Genomic DNA, 18645 nt, shown 5'->3' with positions numbered 1-18645 from the left:
TCAGTTGATGTAGCACCCATTTTCCTTCCTTTAAAATCTTTCCCATTGCTTGTAAACGATCGGAAATTGTTTGCTGAGCAACGTTTAATCTTTCTGCAAGCTGTTTTTTAGTTTGACATGCATCTTCATCCAATAATGCTTGTAATTGTTGGTCTTCAAATTTTTTCGGTTGACCTGGATGTTCTTTGTCTTTCACATAGAAATCATCATTTCTAAAGCGTTTAAACAAGTGTTCACAAGTATCTTGAGATGGAGCATGTTCACCATAAGCGTCCCGAAGTATTCAGCAGACTTTTTTTCAAAATAAAGTAATGAATTAAAACTTCCTGCAAATGCTCTTTTTTGGCATGAAATTCGACATTTTTAAGCATAAAAATATCTATGATGTTAACATTAACACCTTCAGAAAATTTTACATATGAAGTTTTGAAGCTTGCTGTCAATACAACAAAATAGCATACATATCAAATTGCATATATATCAACATATGTGTAACTCCATCTATTGAAAAAAATCTGCATTATTAACTGGTACACCTAGTAAGCCAGTCAGAGAAAGGTAAGTATCACATGATCTCACTCATATGTGGAATCTACTGAACAAAATAAAGTAATGAACAAAATAGATCCAGAGACATAGAAGCATGGAATAGTCTGTCAAACTTCAGAGGGAAGGTGGGTGGGAAGAGATCGATCAAAGAACTTGTATGCATATATGCATAACCCATGGACATAGACAATAAGGTGTGATGGCCTAGGGTGGGAGTGGGGCGGGCTAGAGGAGGTTAATGGGGGGGGGGTGGAAAAGAGGGGCATATGTAATACTTTCAACAATAAAGATTTTTAAAAAAAGATTAAATGAGCTAATACATAGAAAGATACAAGGTACATCTAAGAACTCCCATACCTAGGTTGCAGGAGAGTTATGAGCCAAGGTTTTCAAAAAAATAGCACAAACTAGATAGAGCCCATCCGCCCACCACCTCCCTTAGTCCCCGCTCATAGGATCCTCTTCTGCTTGATCTGGCCTATGTCTGAAGATCTTTCTCCAGAAGTACAGCACAGATGTTAATTGAATAGTTTTGAATAAGCAGAGGGGTAAAAAATCCAAAGCTTTGAAAAGCAACAACCAACCTTTTATTTATTATTGAGGCATTTAGGCATAAAAGTGAATGCAAACCAGTTTTTTCTCCACTGGGCTTAGAAAATTCCACTTCTAAGTACTTTATAGCAGAAATTTTCAGAGGTAACTTCTGGCTAGTAATTTAGTGCTCTCACTATTTTTTACTAGTAGCCCTGGGAAGCCAGTGAAGAGATCTGGGCTGTGAGAGCAAACTCTCAAAGTCCAGCTCAACTTCTTTGGCTGCTAACATTCTCAGGTGAGTATTAACAATAAATAAATAAGTAGATAGAATAGACAATACTACCATTCAAGAACATACAAAATATATAGCACAAACTCAAGTTAGTTAAAAAGTAGTAATTTTACAGAAGTAAACAATTGTGTTAGAGCTGGGAGGGAAATTTCCATATTTTCTGGAGTGTTGACTCAGGTTTAAGTGATTTTGGCCTTGCCTTTTCTGGGTAAAGAAGTAGCATCATCATTTTCTTACATGTACAAACTACGCATGGGAACTGAACCAGCAACCTTTTGGTGCATGGGACGACATCCAATCAATGAACCTTTTCACTTTAAAAGCAACGTATCTCTATAGAATTCAGAACTCAGACAATTTGTGTATCTGTACATGTTTTCTAAAACCTGTCTTCTCCTCCTGAAGTTCTCTCATTCTTGGAGGTGCACCTAGTGGTGCTATTAAATGTTTATTAACCGGCACTCCAGAAAAGCAATAACAACAAAATAAACAAACCTATTATCACTTGCTGTGGTATAAATACACCATGGATAATTTCAAGCTAACAACATGATATGAATGCTGCGTTTTGGAGATGTGCCTGTTTGGCTTTCATGAGTGAGTAGGATCTGGTTCTATCGCACCACTGGGTTGAAAAAATTAGCCGTTTTAATAATGAAAATATGGATTCACAGTATCATTCATAAGAACTCAGGGGTTTGGTTGGACAGCACTTACTATTACAACTAATTAACTATGTATAAGGTAATTTAATGTTTTTATCCTCAGACTATAAACTTCACAGGCAGGGCTCATGACTACTTATCTCACCTGCAGTGCCGGTCACAATGATTGGCTCATGGTGTACACCAATAAATCCCTGTTGAACAAATGACTGGTTTATTCATCTAGTCTCATAATTTTTAAAATATATTTTTATTGATTTGAGAGAGAGAGGAAGGGAGAGGGAGAGAAAGAAACATCGGTCGGCTGCCTCCTGCATGCATCCTATGGGGATCAAGCCGGGAATGTGCCCTGACTGGGAATCAGACTGGCAACCTCTCAGTGCAAGCAAGGGACGATGCTTAACCAACTGAGCCACACTGGCCAGGGCTAGCCTCAAAATTTTTAAAATATATTTTATTGATTTGTTTTTACAGAGAGGAAGAGAGAGGGATAGTTAGAATCATCGATGATAGAGAAACATCGATCAGCTACCTCCTGCACAACCCCTACTGGGGATGTGCCCGCAACCAAGGTACATGCCCTTGACCGGAATCGAACCTGGGACCTTTCAGTCCGCAGGCTGACGCTCTATCCACTGAGCCAAACCGGTTTTGGCAAGCCTCATAATTTTTAAAACTTATTTTTATTTGTCGAGTCCTTTATTCAAATTAAATATTTCACCAAAATGCAATGAATAAAGCAGATAAAAGGAGTGCTATTTTGCTTTGAGTAGCCTTGGGGGCCTAGACTCCTGATGGCCGACCCTTCTCTTTGTCTACTACTATGGTTTTTGAGGCACAAAGTGGAGCCACTAGGCTCCTTAGGAAATCCTTTGAAAATCACTGCATGGTCTAACTGCTTGGTTTCCTTTCTATAATATTCATACCAATTGATCATCTAACAGAGGCTTGAATACCTCCACTGTCGGGGAACTCACTCTTCCTAAGGGTGCTATTACTTTGGACTGCCCCCAGATTAAAATTTTTATTATATTGAGCTAAAATATTCTCTTTAGTCTCTAGGACTACCACCTGGGACTGACAAGAAAAGGTCTAAATTTCCTTCTACATGAGTCTTTCAATTTCTAAAGGTCACTATAATAGTCCTATTTTTTGCCCTCCTTTCCCTTTCTTCTTCCAGGTTTTTTTCCCCCATATTGATTATATTTTGATTATATTAACAATAGAACAATATACTGTAGAAAGTAAAAGTATATTATTATCAAGTATCATGTAATACAATAGTGACACAACTTGCTTTTCTTAGGTATTTAAAATGTAATATTATAAAATAATATAAAAATATAAATATTAAAAAATCCATATTCTTACTTGTTGATGGAAAGTGGTTGTATCAACTTCACTCAATAAACAATAACTAATATATTGTCATAATGCACTCTGTTCTTTTTAAAGAAGCAAACTTTACTGATAAAGCAAATAATCCCATTTGGCAATGACCCTCAGATCCATTACCTTTCTTCACCACTCCAACCGGGATTCTGGGTTTGTTGTGCAACCCTCAACTCTATTTTCATACTTCTACATGCATATGTATGCTCCTATACATCCAGGCATAAATATACCTGTGCTGTCCAGTATGTGGCCACTAGCAATGTGGTTATTTAAATTTAAATTAATAAAATTTAAAAAATCAGTTTCTCCATTGCCCTAGTCATATTCCAAGTACTCAGTAGCCATCATTGCAGAGCTCTGTTGGGTGTTTCAATTATTTTAATGCTGTTTTTTAAATTTGGCATTATATTGTTGACATGCACCCAACTGATATATAGAGAAGTCTGGTGTATTCCTTTAAACTGACATAGAATATTTTATTTTATGAATATACCACATCATTATTACTTTTTAAAACCAATTTCTCCCCAGTTGGATATTGGAGTTGTTTTTATTTTTCTACTAGTGGCTCGGTGCACGAAATTTGTGCACGGGGGGCGGTGTCCCTCAGCCCGGCCTGCACCCTCTCCAATCTGGGACCCCTTGGGGGATGTCTGACTGCCAGTTTAGGCCCGATCCCACACCAGCAGTTGGACATCCCTCTCGCAATCTGGGACCGCTGACTCCTAACTGCTCACCTGCCTGCCTGCCTGATCACCCCTAACCACTCTGCCTTCCGGCCTGCTTGCCCCCAACTGCCCGCCCCTGCTGGCCTGCTTGCCCCCAACTTCCCCCACCTGCCTGCCTGCTCGCCCCCAACTGCCCCTGCCTGCCAGCCTGCTCGCCCTCAACTGCCCCCCCGACGCCCCCACCCCCCCGCTGGCCCACTTGCCCCCAACTGCCCCTCTTGCTGGCCTGCTCACTTCCAATGGCCCTCCTCTGCCAGCCTGATTGCCTCCAACTGCCCTCCCCTGCTGGCCTGATCACCCCTAACCACCTCTGCCTTGGCCCTGCTACCATGGCTTCGTCCAGAAGGACATCCAGAAGGTCTCCCGGTCTAATTAGCATATTACCCTTTTATTAGTATACTAGTGGCCCGGTGCACGAAATTTGTGCACATTAAAAGATTAGAGGAAATATTTTAATATTGCTATTTGTCCTTTCTCTATAATAGACATGTCAGAGATGAAAGAAAATTAGTAAAATATATATGAAAATCTTCCTCCTGTCAGAGTCTGGGGCACACTGTGGGACCCAGGGTCAAATCCCTGCACACCAGTGGCGCCTCAAAATTGAGTGAGACCCAGACCCAGCTGGCCCCACCCCCATTAGGCTAGATCCAGACCCAGCTGGCCCCACCCTTGTCAAGACCCTCCGGGCAGGGGGCGCAGCCTCAGGTCCCCTGGCTCAGTGCTGGGCAGGGGGCGCAGCCTCAGGTCCCCCGGCCCAGTGCTGGGGTGGGGGGCGTGGCCTGAGGTCCCCTGTCAAGCCCCACTGGGTGGGGGGGTGTAGCTTGAGGCCCCCCAGCCTGGGCCGGGGTGGGGGGTGTGCCTTATGGTCTTTCGTCAAGTCCCGCCGGGTGGGGGTTGCAGCCTGAGATCCCCTGTCAAGCCCCGCCAGGCAGGGGGCACAGCCTCAGGTCCCCCATCAAGCCCTGCTGGGCGGGGGGCACAGCCTCAGGTCCCCCAGCGCCAGGTTGGGGGGTAAGGCCTGAGGTCCCCCAGCGCCAGGTTGGGGGATGCGGCCTGAGGTCCCCAGTCAAGCCTCGCCGTGCGGGGGTGTGGCCTGAGGTCCCCTGTCAAGCCTCATCGGGCTGGGGGCACAGACTCAGGTCTCCTGCCCTGGCCCAGCGCCACGCAGCCTCAGGTCCCTGCTGATTGCTCCTTAAGGCTCGTTAAGGGAACTCGGCCTCTGCTGTGGGTGCAGCCAACTCGACACGGTTAGCTTTAGAATAAAGGAATCGAGAAAAAAGCAAGCGAGTGCAAAGGGTTAAACAATGCTTCAATGAACATCTTTCTCTAGAATAAGTATCTAAAAGTGAAAATGCTCTATCATAAGCTATGCATGATTTCAGTATTTCTAGATATTGCCAAAATACTCTCCAAAGTGGTTGTATCAACTTCGCTAGTATGAATAGTATATTAAAATATAAATTTTCCCATATCCTTGCCAACACCTGACATTATTAGTTTTTGCCAATGGGTTAGGTAAAAATGGTATTTTATTGAAATCTCATGTTTTAATTTTTGATTACTGATGTGGTTTAAACATTGTCACATAGTCACTGACTACTACTTTTTGTTTATTGCCTATTCACATACTTTGTCTATTTTTCTATGGGATTTTTGCCTTTTTCTTAATGATTTGCGTTAATTAATCATATTGAAACTTACTTTTATTCTGTTATTCCACCCTCTTTCATACATATACGTACATGTGTATATATATATGTATATGGATTTGTTATGTAAATATATCTATCTATATGGATAGACATCTATGTAGAGATATTCTGAATCACTTGAAAATAAGTTACAGACTTCACAACATAAATGCTTTAGTATAAAATTTTCAAGATTAAGAATGCTATCACATCTCTTTAAGATTGAGGACTGCATTTGTTATCATGTCTCCTAGGCCTCCTCAATCTGGAAGAATTCCATTCTTTTAAAAATTACAATGGCTCATTTAAACAATCCAGGCCAGGTTTCTTGTAGAATATACCACATTCTGGGTTTATCTGCCTTTTTCCTCATGTTTAACTTGTTCTAATATCTCCTACATATCTTTTAAATTGTGCTTACATCTAGAACAGGGCTTCTTAGAAACTCTGGCACTATTGACATTTGGGACCAGATAATTAATGGTTGTGGAGAGGCTGTCCTGTGGGTTTTTAAATGTTTAGCAGCATCCCCAGCCTCTACTCATTAGATGCAGTAACAACCCTCTCCACATCCCTTCCCTGCCTGCCCTCCTCTCCCATTATGACAAACAAAAATGTCTCCAGACATTGTCAAAGTGCTCAAGGGGTTAAGGGGATGGGGATCCACCCCCTGGTTGGGAACCACAGGCTAGAAGTTTGATGAAAATCAAGTTAAACAATTTTGGCAAGAATAGTTCTTAGATGATGTTTATTTCTAATTGCATAATACCAGTAAACACATAATATCAGATTGTCCCATTATTAGCAATTCTAGCTTTGGTCACTTGTTTAAGCAGTGATTTTTTTTTAAAGGTAAGTTTTCTATTTTATAAGTAAGTTATGGCCTGACACTTTGAAACCATGTGAAGATTCTGTACCCATACAATCTTTCACCCAGTGGTTTTTGCATTCTCAGATGAACTTTGCCTGAATTATTTTGTAGTTGATTTGAAAAATAGTGATTTTCTAATTCTATTATTTGTTCTTCATTTAATCTCTAGTATTTCTCTGAAAGAAAAATTTTCATTTTCCCTCCTTTATTTTTAGTGGTACTCTGAACTCATGCGTTTTCTTTATCCAATTTTTTTAATTCAATTAATTATTGTACTTACTATATTCTTTTTGATGCTTATATTGCCCCAACTTTATCCAGTGGAAATCCTCAACCCATTCTTTAAAACGTATCGTAAAGCAAGAGAATTAATTGTTTTGTGGAGCTTTTAATTAAAGTAATTGTAAGCATCACACAGTGGTAACTTCTTACTGTATTACACTGCACACGTGAACAAAAGTGCAAAGGCTTCACATTTAACCAGTGAAGAATTCTGATGATTTGAACAACCTATCATTTTCATGATTAACAAGTTACATTAAGATTCAACAACCAATAAAAATTAGCAATTTAATTTTGAGTCATCTATTTACTTCAGAATTATAATCTTTTCCTGACTCCTAGATATGATGACTGGTGCCTATACATGGAAATACACTTCGTAGTATATACATGACCTTGTGTATACATTGCATATATACTACTGCAAATTGTAGGGAATAGGATAGGGTGACTTCTGTTCCTAAAAGTGCTTGGGAACGTATTACAATAGCATTAAAGCTCAAGAAAGTATCGCGACTTTAGAACTACGACTTTTGGGAAGCCGGAACGGCATAATCCAGTTAAAATGAGAAAAATGTCTATTAAGGATTTAGCTCCACCCGGGTAATTATCCCCTTTTCCTCCCGTCCCAGGAGCGGCTCTGACCAGATCGGCAGCCTGCTCTGAATCTGTTGATGGTGATGGCTTCAAAGGAAACCTCCCTGGTGATGGGATTTAAGTTCTTAACAGTCTCACCCAGCGACTTCGCAGCCGAGGCCAGCGCCACTTCAATTTTTCCCCCGGGTCCCTCAGAGGTGACTGCGGAGGGTGGAGCAAACTTTTAGGGTGCGGCTCCCGGGGCAGCGTGCCTCCTGATTGGCTGGCGTGGGCCTCGGCCGCCCAATCACACTAGCGTGTCTACCACGCCGCAACGTGCCGCCGCCGCGCATGCCCACTCTGGGACCAGCGCTTGCGCCTCAGCGTCCTGAGAGCTGAGGGCACCGGCTAATGGGTGGCGGGAGCCACGTCTGGGTGTGCCCGAGTCAACGTCACCGGGCCGCGCTGGGACCCGGTCAGGCCCAGTGGGAGAGCGACAAGAAAATCGAGCACTGACCCAACTGTCTGATTTTCCCACGTCCCTTAAGTGCAAGTTTTCTTGGGTTGACCACTCACTGGCGTTGTGGAATCCGACCTGGACAATCCGATGTCCCCGAGGGGACTGGAAAAAAGATCCACTGCATTCTTTCTGTGCGCCCAGGCAGACAGAAAAGCGGGGTGAACGGAACGAGTCTGTAGAAGAAAGTAAACTTTTTCCCCCATGCAGAGTGGGCTTGGGAACACCTTTCCCTTGAGTCTTCCTGCATGAAACACACGGCCTTGTAACAGCCGCCCTGGAAATGACCCCTCGCAACCGACCGGTCCGTCTGCGCGCTGGCGCTGTCCTGCTCTCCCTGAGCTGACCATCGGTCGGCGCTGGCAACGCGGAGGTTACTTTCTGCTCTCTAACTAGTTTCCAAGGTGTGCAACTCAGAAAAGTGACCCACGACAAAACCCAGCCAAAGTCTCGTGGTCCCTGCGAACCAACCGGCCGCCCCAGGCCCCAGCCCGTCCCTGGCTGATCGCCGCCTCGGCGCGCAGACACCGGCCCCACGCGGCCGCTCGGAAAACGCGGCGGGCGGAACCCGCACGCGGAAGCGCCGACCGCACTGAGCATGCCCAGTTGCAGGGCCGACCAGAGGAGTTTTCTTTCTTTCTTTTTCTTTTCTTTCTTTTTTCTTTTTTTTTAAATTTTTAATTCTTAAGTAGGAGGCCGTCCCCCCACCCCCACCGCAGCCCCCCAGCACCCCAGGCCTAAGCAGCTACCATGGCCGAGGTCCCCGGCGCGGCGTTGTCCCAGGCGGGTTGGTAAGTGGCGAGTCCCGCCGGCCGCGGGCGCGGACCGGGGCCCCCGGCGGCTTGGGGCTGGGGGCGGTGGGGTGCGTGGTGGGGTAGGCGGAGGCCGCCGCCCGCCCCCGGCCTCTCCCTGGGCCTCCGGGCCGGCCCCGCCCCCGACGCCACGCGGAACCGACCGAGCCCCCCAGCTCCACTCGGGGCGGCGGCGCGGCCTGGGCCCGGAGCGGCGGGCGGCGGGCGACGGGCCGGGGGGAAGCGGGGGCGCGGGCAGGGCGGCCAGGCCTGCGCCGGCCGCGGGGAGCACCTGCGGCGCCTCGCGCCTCTCCTGGGTCGCGGAGCGAGGGCTGGGGAGCCGGGGGCGGCGGCGGCGGCGGATCGCGGCGGGGGCGGCGGGCCCGCGGGAAGTTGAGGGCAGAGAGCGCACAGCCCCTTCTTTCTCCTTATTTCTCCGCGCGGTACCGACGGCTGAGCGGCTGAGCCCCCCGTCACACACGCAACTTCTGAAGCTGAAAATGACCGCCTTGTCCATGCCTGTGGGTGCTCCGTAGAACTTTTTATTTTTTGAAGGGATGGAGGTGTTCTGATATTTAAAGACGTTTCATGCTAAGATTTTTAGGATCTGAAACCAATAAAATGTTATAGGAAAGTAAGCAGTTTCTGGAACTGCGGCCACTACAGGTGTAAACATAGAGTTAAATTCAGTAATGCTTTTCCAGGCCTGCCCAGGCACAGAGTGAGACGGGGGGTGGAGGGGGGGGGGAGGATGAAAGAGACTTGGCCCTGCTCTCTAGAAGTTCACAATCTTCATGAAAAGAGGAGAGGGAGGCATTAAAAAGGACAAGCACAAACCCCGGAAAATAGTGGTTAATTGTATCAAGGAGCAGGCAGATGTGCAATGGATTTGGAGGGGGAAGGAGAGTTAATTTCCTAGAGAAGTGGACTTTGGAAGAGGGTGGGGAGAAGGCTTTTTGGACACACAGACGCTGGAGAGGAGGCACCGAAGGAAGAAAGTGCTTATGGGTTTGCAGATCCGTCTGCTTCCGTGGAAGTGGGAGGGTGTCCAGGGAGGATTAAGACCAGAAAGTTGGGAGCCAGCTTGTGGAGGCTACAAGTGAGTGGAAGTTGTGGATTTGATATTGTGAATCACATTTTTGATTTGGAGTAACATAACAGCCGTGTTTTGAAGAAGTTGCTCCTGGCTCTTCAGCCACCCCATTTTACAGGTGGAGACCGAGGCACAGAACGGTTAAGTAACTTTCCAAATCTGACAGAGCTAGAAAGTGGTAGAGGTGAGTGGTGATTGCAGAAGGGCCACTTCCAAATATGGTGCATTTAACTATTATGTGTTATTGTCCCTACAGTTTTTGTGTAGAGCACCATTAGCATAACAAACTCATCTCATTTAGTTTTATTTTTGTTCTTTTAAGTGAAATCTCTTCCTTCAGTTTCTTTAACCTTTTGCACTCGGATGTCGAGTGTGACTCGACACGGTTAGCATTAGAATAAAGGAATTGAGAAAAAAGCAAGCGAGTGCAAAGGGTTAACTGACAATGTTGTCTTGGATAATCTTGGATCATTCTTCCATTTGAGTTGTTCCCCATTTTTCCTTAGATTGAGCCTTAATTCTTCAAATTAGTTTTATGATTTAATTACAAACTTAGTCTTCTACTGCTTTCCAGCATGACCCCACCTCCTTTAGAGAGGTTAGTTTCATTATTTTGGTTCCACACACATACTAAATTGTTCTTCTTTGGTCTTCTTAAGAGTGGGGAACTACATCTTATTTTTCTGTGTATCTGTAGTGCCAGAGAGCACGTTACATTTTGGGTCCTCAATAAAGTCTGATACAATTGACCTTGGAATGCCCCTGCCAATTTCCTAACCAAGCCTAGGCAAGAGTTCCTCCATTTGTTACTTTGTTATAAATCCCCAGCAATGTTGTAGTGTAGCATGTGCCACTTTGTATTACAAATTATCTGTTTACATGTTTTACTTCTTCCAAACTGTGTTGCTTTTATGACTTTGACTCATAAAAAGGAGTAATATGTGGTCTGATAAAATTACTTATCTTTCTAGGAGTTGGGAGTATCATGTAATTTCTGATAGATCTTTTTAAAAAAAATTATTGATGAGAGAGACGGAGAAAGAAAAAGAAACAGAAACATTGATTTGTTGTTTCACTTATTTATGCATTCATTGGTTGGTTCTTGTATGTACCTTGACCATGGATTGAACCTGCAACCTTGGCTTATGGGAATGACACTAATTGAGCTTCCAGGCCAGGGCCTTTGATGGGTCTTGAACAGACCAAACTTGTTCCAAAGAAGATTAGGACCTCCTAGGCTTTCAGTGTCCTGTATTGCAGAACTGATATTTCAGTAGAGACTTACTATGGTAAAGTTCAGCATCTCAAAGGTTTAGGCAGAGAAGAGCTCTGGAAGGAGGATTTCTGACCACAGGCAGCTTTGACCAACTAATTTCCAGTTCTGACATGCTGAGTTTCATCTAACTCTTGGAATGCTCTGTTATTGTCACTGACAAAACCATTTTTCTTTGTACTCAGCCTATTCATTTAATTACTTGTAGGACCTGAAAAGAAATAGATGCTAAAACACCTAAACTATTATTAAATCTGTTCTGTCAGTTTCACTTAAAATAGTAGTTTAGGGAACTATTTAGCTCTGAAAAGCTTGTTTCTGAAAATGTCATCTACTGGGATTACAGATGATCTATATAGACAAATTTATTATTCTAATTTGTTAATACATTTTTTTTTCTTTAAGTCTTTATTTTTCATTAAAACCCCAAGAGTTTCACTTTTTGTTTGTTTGTTTTGTTTTGTTTTTGTGGAGGGACCAGAGTTAGAGGTGAAAGAGAGAATGAACACCTCTTGTCCCATTTGAATTTCACCTTCTCTGTTGGTTGGTCTCTCTTTGATTACTGGTGCTACCACCATATTGATAGCCTCTGGCCCAAGTGTATACCAAACTTCATTCTCTTTGTTGCATCTTTGAACAACTAAGAAAGGCTACAGCTTATAAAAGTCTTTATCAGAATTTAGTACTATAGGAGAACAACCATGGGATAGAGAAAGTAAGAAGCACAATGGCAGTATGGATTATAGAGTGGTTAATGTTTCTTGTCTTGAGGGTCCTGCCCTGTTATTCTTCATGCTGCCTTGAGATAGTTACTCTAAAGAAGTGGAACTACTTCCAGACTTTTCACTGGAATTTCTTATGCCTGGCTTTTGACTCATACACAGATGGAGAGCTTCTTTTTATATCCCCTTACTTCCCAAACACATTAATGATCAAGACCAAAAAAGTCAGATTCCTGTTCTGCAATCCACCCCAGTGCTTTTCTTGTTTGTTGGGTTTCAGTTTTCCGAGAGACACACCTGTTCACAGGAGATGGCTAGTGAATGAAATCAGTGTTCAAGTAAGAAAGAGTCTTTGCAGCATCATTAATAAGTACCATACCTTCACATAATACACTATTGCTTACCAGCCATACAGTAGGAGTTTATGCAAAGGATATTTCAGTATAACTCTTAGGCATACTCATAGTTATAAAGAATATTGATAGTTTTTTGTAGGGCTGTATATTAAGTACAGGATTTTAAAAATTATCTGGAATTATAAAATACTTTATCATTACCACTTTGATATAAATGTAACCTTGGAACACTGTTTTGGAAGGCATCAGAACCATTAAAATACTTTTTGGGTGAAACATAATAATAGATCATGCTGAAGAACACTAGAAGAAACCAATCGCTTTATACTTAGTTTTCAGGGGAGCTTATTGGCAACATCCTTCTATTTTGAAATATTTCTTGTTTCTTTATTTTTAAAAAATATATTTTATTGATTTTTTTACAGAGAGGAAGGGAGAGGGATAGAGAGTCAGAAACATCAATCAGCTGCCTCCTGCACACCTCCTACTGGGGATGTGCCTGCAAGCAAGGTACATGCCCTTGACGGGAATCGAACCTGAGACCTTTTAGTCTGCAGACTGACACTCTATCCACTGAGCCAAACTGGTTAGGGCTATTTCTTGTTTCTTTAATGGGCATTTGTAACTATCTCCTTGGTTTTAATTATTTGTGAAATTATAATGTTCAAGAGCAATAAGCCTTCTTGACCTTCTGTCTCAGAATGTGTTTATGTATAGTGCCTGGTTGCTTCTATAGATATTGTAAACTGCTAAAAATGACTGGATATTCTATTAAACTGTGCAGGTTTTCAGGTTTTAAGGTGCTGTTTGCAGTGATTTTTTTGTTGAATAACCTATAAATCTAGTTTCAACTGCCTGTACACTTCACTGCCTCCAGCATAAAAGGGGTATAAAAAGAAACTTGCTACCTCAGCAAGTTGAAATAATTTTCTCCTCTCACACAGTAGCATTTGCTAAATCAAGTAAAAATTGCATAGTAACATTTCAGGAATCATAAAAATACAATTATATTACTTTTTTGGCTTATGTTTTCTCTTTTTGACAATAGAATATGGGCATTTTTTCCCCCCACTTATGTTATAGTTAAGTTTCATCTCTCTAGAAATTCAGACTTTTTGAAAGGTGTAGGATGTGGAAGTTGCTGAAGAACACTTTACCTCCAAATAATTTTTAGAAGAAGCACATTGCATTCCCAGCAATACAGACATTTTTATGTGAAATTGAGAAACATTTGTGAAATCATAGAATGACAAAACAAAAGAAAACACAGAGAATGTGGTAATGTGGTGGGGGTAAAAATGTGTTGTGATAATGTAAAGTATTGAAAAGGGTGTCAAATCAAAGATAATGGTGGCAGAAAAGAAGCACATTGGTAATGTGGAGAATCAGGAAAGAACCACCTTGTTCTACAGGGCTGAACAGAGCCTCTATGAACCTTAGTAGTGTACGAGTAACCCTGTAACATCTGCTCAGTGGGTCTGAGTCTGTGCACATGTGAGTGCTTCTCACACATATTACAGTTGTACAGCCTCTAAAGTAGAGATAAATAGCTATCTTTCATCCCTCATCTTGTTGGGTACATCATATCTACCCAAGAAGACATCTTGTGGTGACAGGTGATTTCTTTAATATAGTGTTACTGAAAGTATAATAATCTGCAACAGTAGTCAGTTATAATGCAGTATTGTGTGTACTGAAATACACATAGTAAATACATATTCCTCTTATGCACAAAGCACTGTGGTTTTTGTTGGGATGGTGTACAAGACAGGCAGAATTTAAACATGTTATACACTGATATTTTACTTGCGGGGTGTTGGTGAAAGTAGTTAATTCACTCTTAGGAAGTCTGGAAGGTTTTCCAGGACTAATGATGTGTAAGCAGAGTTTGTTGAATATACCATCTGATAATAGGGTATCTTGTCTTTGTCTAGGGAAAACACATGGCAGATTCATTGATGTACTTATTCAACAAATAATTATTGAACATTTTGTTGTGGCAGGCTGTTTCTATAGTACAATTGGATGTAGTCTTATGGGGAAAAAGGAGAAGGGACATTGTTTTCTAAGAATTTATAAAAAGGGAAATTTGATGTCTTCATGGTGGTCAGAGAATGTTCCCTGAGATATGGAAGATGAGTGGAAATTAACCTAAGTAAGGGGAAAGCCAAGGTCATGCAAAGGTGGGTCCAAGATCTGAAGGTCCAGGATGGGAGGAGGGCAGCACAGAAAGGGAGTATAATGAGATGGGGCTGGGAGATTCTCAGGAGCTAGATCATGTAGCTCAAGCATCAGAGACCATGGTAAGTTTTGTTTTTGTTCTGGAGGCAATATAGAAGTTAGTTGAAAAGTTTTATCAGGGGAGGGTTGAAGTAGAGATGACATCATAGTTAAGTTTTGAGATATCCTCGTATTGAAGAAAAAGGATTGGAGGTGGGCAGGAGTAGATGGATGGAGTGGATGATGGTTGCGATGGAGAGCAGTAGGTTGAGTTGAGATATTTAGGAGGTAAAATGGACAACTTTTTGCTGGATAGGATATGGAAATGAGAGAAAAGGAAGTGTCAAGGGGTTGATTTCTAGGTTTTTGGCTTGTATATATGAATTGGTTAGATAGAGACTATTAGAAGAGGGCCACATTTTTGAGGGAGGGATCATGAATTGAAGTTGGGCATTATTTGAGAATGAGATGCCTTTGAGTCATCTAAGATAAGATGCCAGCTAGGCATTGGGAAATACTAATCTTACACTCAGAAGAGAAGCCTGGAGATATGAATTCAGAGTCGTTTGAGTATAGCTGGTGATGGAAGCAGTGCATGGATGAGGTCAGTTAAGGCTGTACTGTTCAGTTTGGTAGACATTAGTCACATGTGGCTACTGAACACTTGAAGTGTGTCTAGTCCAAATTTAGATGTGCCATAAATGTAAAATACACACTGAGTTTGGAAGACTTAGTACAAAAAGGGAATGTAAATAGCTCTCATTAATTTTTAAATTGTTACATATTGAAATAATGTTTTCAATATATGTAGTAAAATATATTAATTATTAAGTTAGTTTTACCTATTTCTCTTTACTTTTTAAAATGTGACTACTAGAAAATTTTATATTACATATGTGGCTTGCATTGTATTTCTGTTAGACAACACTGATCTATGATCCAGAGACTAAGCTTTGAGTAAAAATAAGCTAGATTCAAGCACTAAGGAATTTCAGCATTTTTAAATGGAGAATTAGCCTTTAATGAACTGCCGGGGGGGGCGGGCGGGCGGGGGGGTGGGGGTGGGGGAGCATTAGAATGCATTATGACAAACGTGATTTTTTTTTGTAAAAAGGGAAAATGGACAGGATTATGTGATTGGGTCAGTATTAGTTTGTTGACTTGCTGATATTAGAGATTCAGGGCTGTTTTTAAAACATTATTTATAAATTTAGATATCTGAAGGTCCATTGTTTTAATTCCTCCCAAATCCCCCAAACTCCTTTAAATATAAAACCCAGTAGCAGCTTTTCAGAAGACTCTGTCATGGATATAAAGTGAAGATGTTAAGAAAAATATTGTTATTTTACTAAATTCTAAGTAGGACCTTGCAAAGTTTGAAAATTAATAAAGGTAGATTTTTGTAAAATACCTAACATGAAACATTAAGGGTAAGTATGGATGGAAAACATGCTCTGGATTAAAGACTTAAATGTTAGACTCAAAACCATAAAAATCTTAGAAGGAAACACTGACAGTAAAATCTCAGACATTTCTCTTAGCAATATTTTTTCTGATATAGCTCCTTGGGCAAGGGAAACAAACAAACAAATAGAAACAAATGGAACGACATCAAACTAAAAAGTTTCCGCACAGCAAAGGAAACCATTAACAAAATGAAAAGACAACCCACTGAATGGGAGAACACATTCGCCGATGATACATCTGATAAGGGGTTAGTTAATATCTAAAACTTATAAAGAACTTATAAAACTCAACATCAAAAAACAACCAGTCCAATTAAAAAATGGACAAAGGACCTGAATAGACACTTCTCCAAAGAGGACATACAAGTGGCCAATAGACATGAAAAAATGCTCAATGTTACTAATCATCAGAGAAATGCAAATTAATGAGATATTACCTCACACCTGTCAGAATGGCTGTCATCAATAAATCAACAGACAACAAGTGCTGGTGAGGAACCCTTGTGCACTGTTGGTGGAATGCAGACTGATGCAGCCACTGTGTAAAGTAGTATGGAGTTAGTTAAAAAATAAAAAAAAAACACAGAACTTCCTTATGACCCAGCAATTCCACTTCTGGGAGTTTATCCAAAGAAACCCAAAACACTAATTTGAAGGGATATATGCACCACTATGTTCATTGCAGTATTATTTACAACTAGAAGCCCAGTGCATGATTTAATCATGCATGTGTAAGCTGTCTGTCCGCTGGTCGGCAGCTCCGAAGTCCCTGGGCCCCTAGGGCGAGGCGGGGCGGGGGCATGGTCCTCCTGCGGCAGGAGCCCAGGCCGGGGTCTTGCCTTTGCCTCCCACCCAGGAAGGCTGGGGCTGCCGCCACGTGCTCCTGCGGCCCAATTGCCGCCAGACTCCTCCCTGCGGAGCCGCGCGCCGCGCCGCCTCCAAACCTCCAAAACGCCGGCTTGGCTCGCTGCCCCAGAGGCCTGTCTGTGCCGCAGCACAGCCATGGCGCAGATGCTGAGCTCGCGGCTGCCGCTGGCAACGCGAGCTCAGCGTCCTGCCGGCCCAATCACCATCCCAGCCACCCCGAGTCCCGCCCCCTGTGTCTCCCACTGGCCCAATCGTGGGCGTAGCGGAGTGATGGTAATTTAAATATTACCTTTTTATTTTGTAAGATAGCTAAGCTATGGAAGCAGCCTAAGTGTCTATCAATAGATGAATGAATAAACAGCTGTGGTACATTTATATAATGGAATATTACTTGGCCATAAAAAATAAGGAAATCTGCCCAGCCGCATGGCTTAGTGGTTGAGTGTCAACCTATGAACCTGGAGGTCATGGTGTGATTCCCATTCAGAGCATATGCCCAGGTTGTGGGCTTGATCCTGAGTGTGGGACATGCAGAAGGCAGCCGATCAGTATTCTCATCGATGTTTCTATCTCTCTCTCCCTTTCCCTTCCTCTCTGAAATCAATAAAAATATATTTAAAAAATAAATAAAAAGGAAATCTTACCCTTTATGAGACATAGGTGGAATTGGAGAGTATTATGCTAAGTGAAATAAGCCAGAGAAAGACAAGTACCATATGATTTCACTCATGTGGAATTGAACAAAATGAACTAGCAAGCAAATAGAGAACAGGCTGATAGCAGTCGGTGGGGGGAGAGGGGGTAGTGCTGGATGGGAGTGGTGGAGGGATTGAGCAGCAAAAAAAAAAAAAAAAAAAAAAGAAAGAAAAAGTGTGATTGCCGGGGTTGGGGGAGGGAGGTGGAGGTATGGGGGGGGGGGGGAATGATGATATGACGGACTGAGACTTGACTTGGGGTGGTGAACACACAATACAGTGTACAGATGATGTGTTGTAGAATTGTGCAACTGAAACCTGTATAATTTTTTTAAAAATACGTTTTATTGATTTTTTACAGAGAGGAAGGGAGAGGGATAGAAAGTTAGAAATACCGATGAGAGAGAAACATCGACCAGCTGCCTCCTGCATACCTCCTACTGGGGATGTGCCCACAACCAAGGTACATGCCCTTGACTGGAATCGAACCTGGGACCTTTCAGTCCGCAGGCCGACGCTCTATCCACTGAGCCAAACCGGTTGGGGCGAAACCTGTATAATTTTGATAAACAGTGTCACCCCAATAAATTTGATAAAAAGGAAAAAAAAATTAATTCCCAACCTGAAGAACCAACATTACAGTGTTTGGATAACTTGAAAAATATGCTCAGGCAGCCTGACTTTGTTTAAAAAGGAAGGAAGGGAGGGAGGGAGGGAGGGAGGGAGGGAGGGAGGGAGGGAGGAAGGGAGGGAGGGAGGAAAGAAGGGGAAGGAGGAAGAGAAAAGGGGGCAGGGGGAAGGAGGGAAGGGGGACGGGGAGGGGGGAGGAAGAAAGAACAGACTTGCTAAATAAAGCCAATCTTTTATAATGGATTTTGAACTTGATTCAGTTTAAGTTTTGTTTTGAGAGAGAAATAGGGGTGAATGTAAGTTTAAGAGTCCAAAAAGTTGATAGGTACTTAAGATAAAGTTAATGAAATAATTCTTTCTTTCACCACAATTATACAGGCAGTCCTCAGGTTACATGGGACTCGATGTACGTCATTTTGTGGTTACATT

General features: G+C 42.5%; 1 protein-coding gene across 7 annotated transcripts in view; it reads left to right on the top strand.

Annotated features, from left to right (window-relative positions):
* Nucleotides 1-7356: 7356 nt before the first annotated feature.
* The window catches only part of TDRD3 (tudor domain containing 3), a 200080-nt gene continuing 188791 nt past the window's right edge, over nt 7357-18645 (top strand). For 3 of the 7 annotated variants that reach the window (XR_013813911.1, XR_013813912.1, XR_013813913.1), the window contains exon 1: nt 7357-8894. Coding sequence is in view for 2 of the 7 variants with exons in the window: in XM_079779604.1 (XP_079635730.1) it covers nt 8854-8894 (41 nt within the window). In the remaining 5 variants the exon portion in view is untranslated. Of the gene's footprint in view, nt 8895-9285; nt 9416-18645 lie in introns of those variants that run through there. The other 4 variants (XM_079779604.1, XM_079779603.1, XM_079779606.1 and 1 more) reach the window with 4 other exon arrangements.

Source organism: Cnephaeus nilssonii (genome assembly GCF_951640355.1).
Source record: "Cnephaeus nilssonii genome assembly, chromosome: 8".
NCBI lineage: Eukaryota > Metazoa > Chordata > Mammalia > Chiroptera > Vespertilionidae > Cnephaeus > Cnephaeus nilssonii.
The sequence above is the reverse complement of the archived record's forward strand: the minus strand, read 5'-3'. Positions and strand labels throughout refer to the sequence as shown.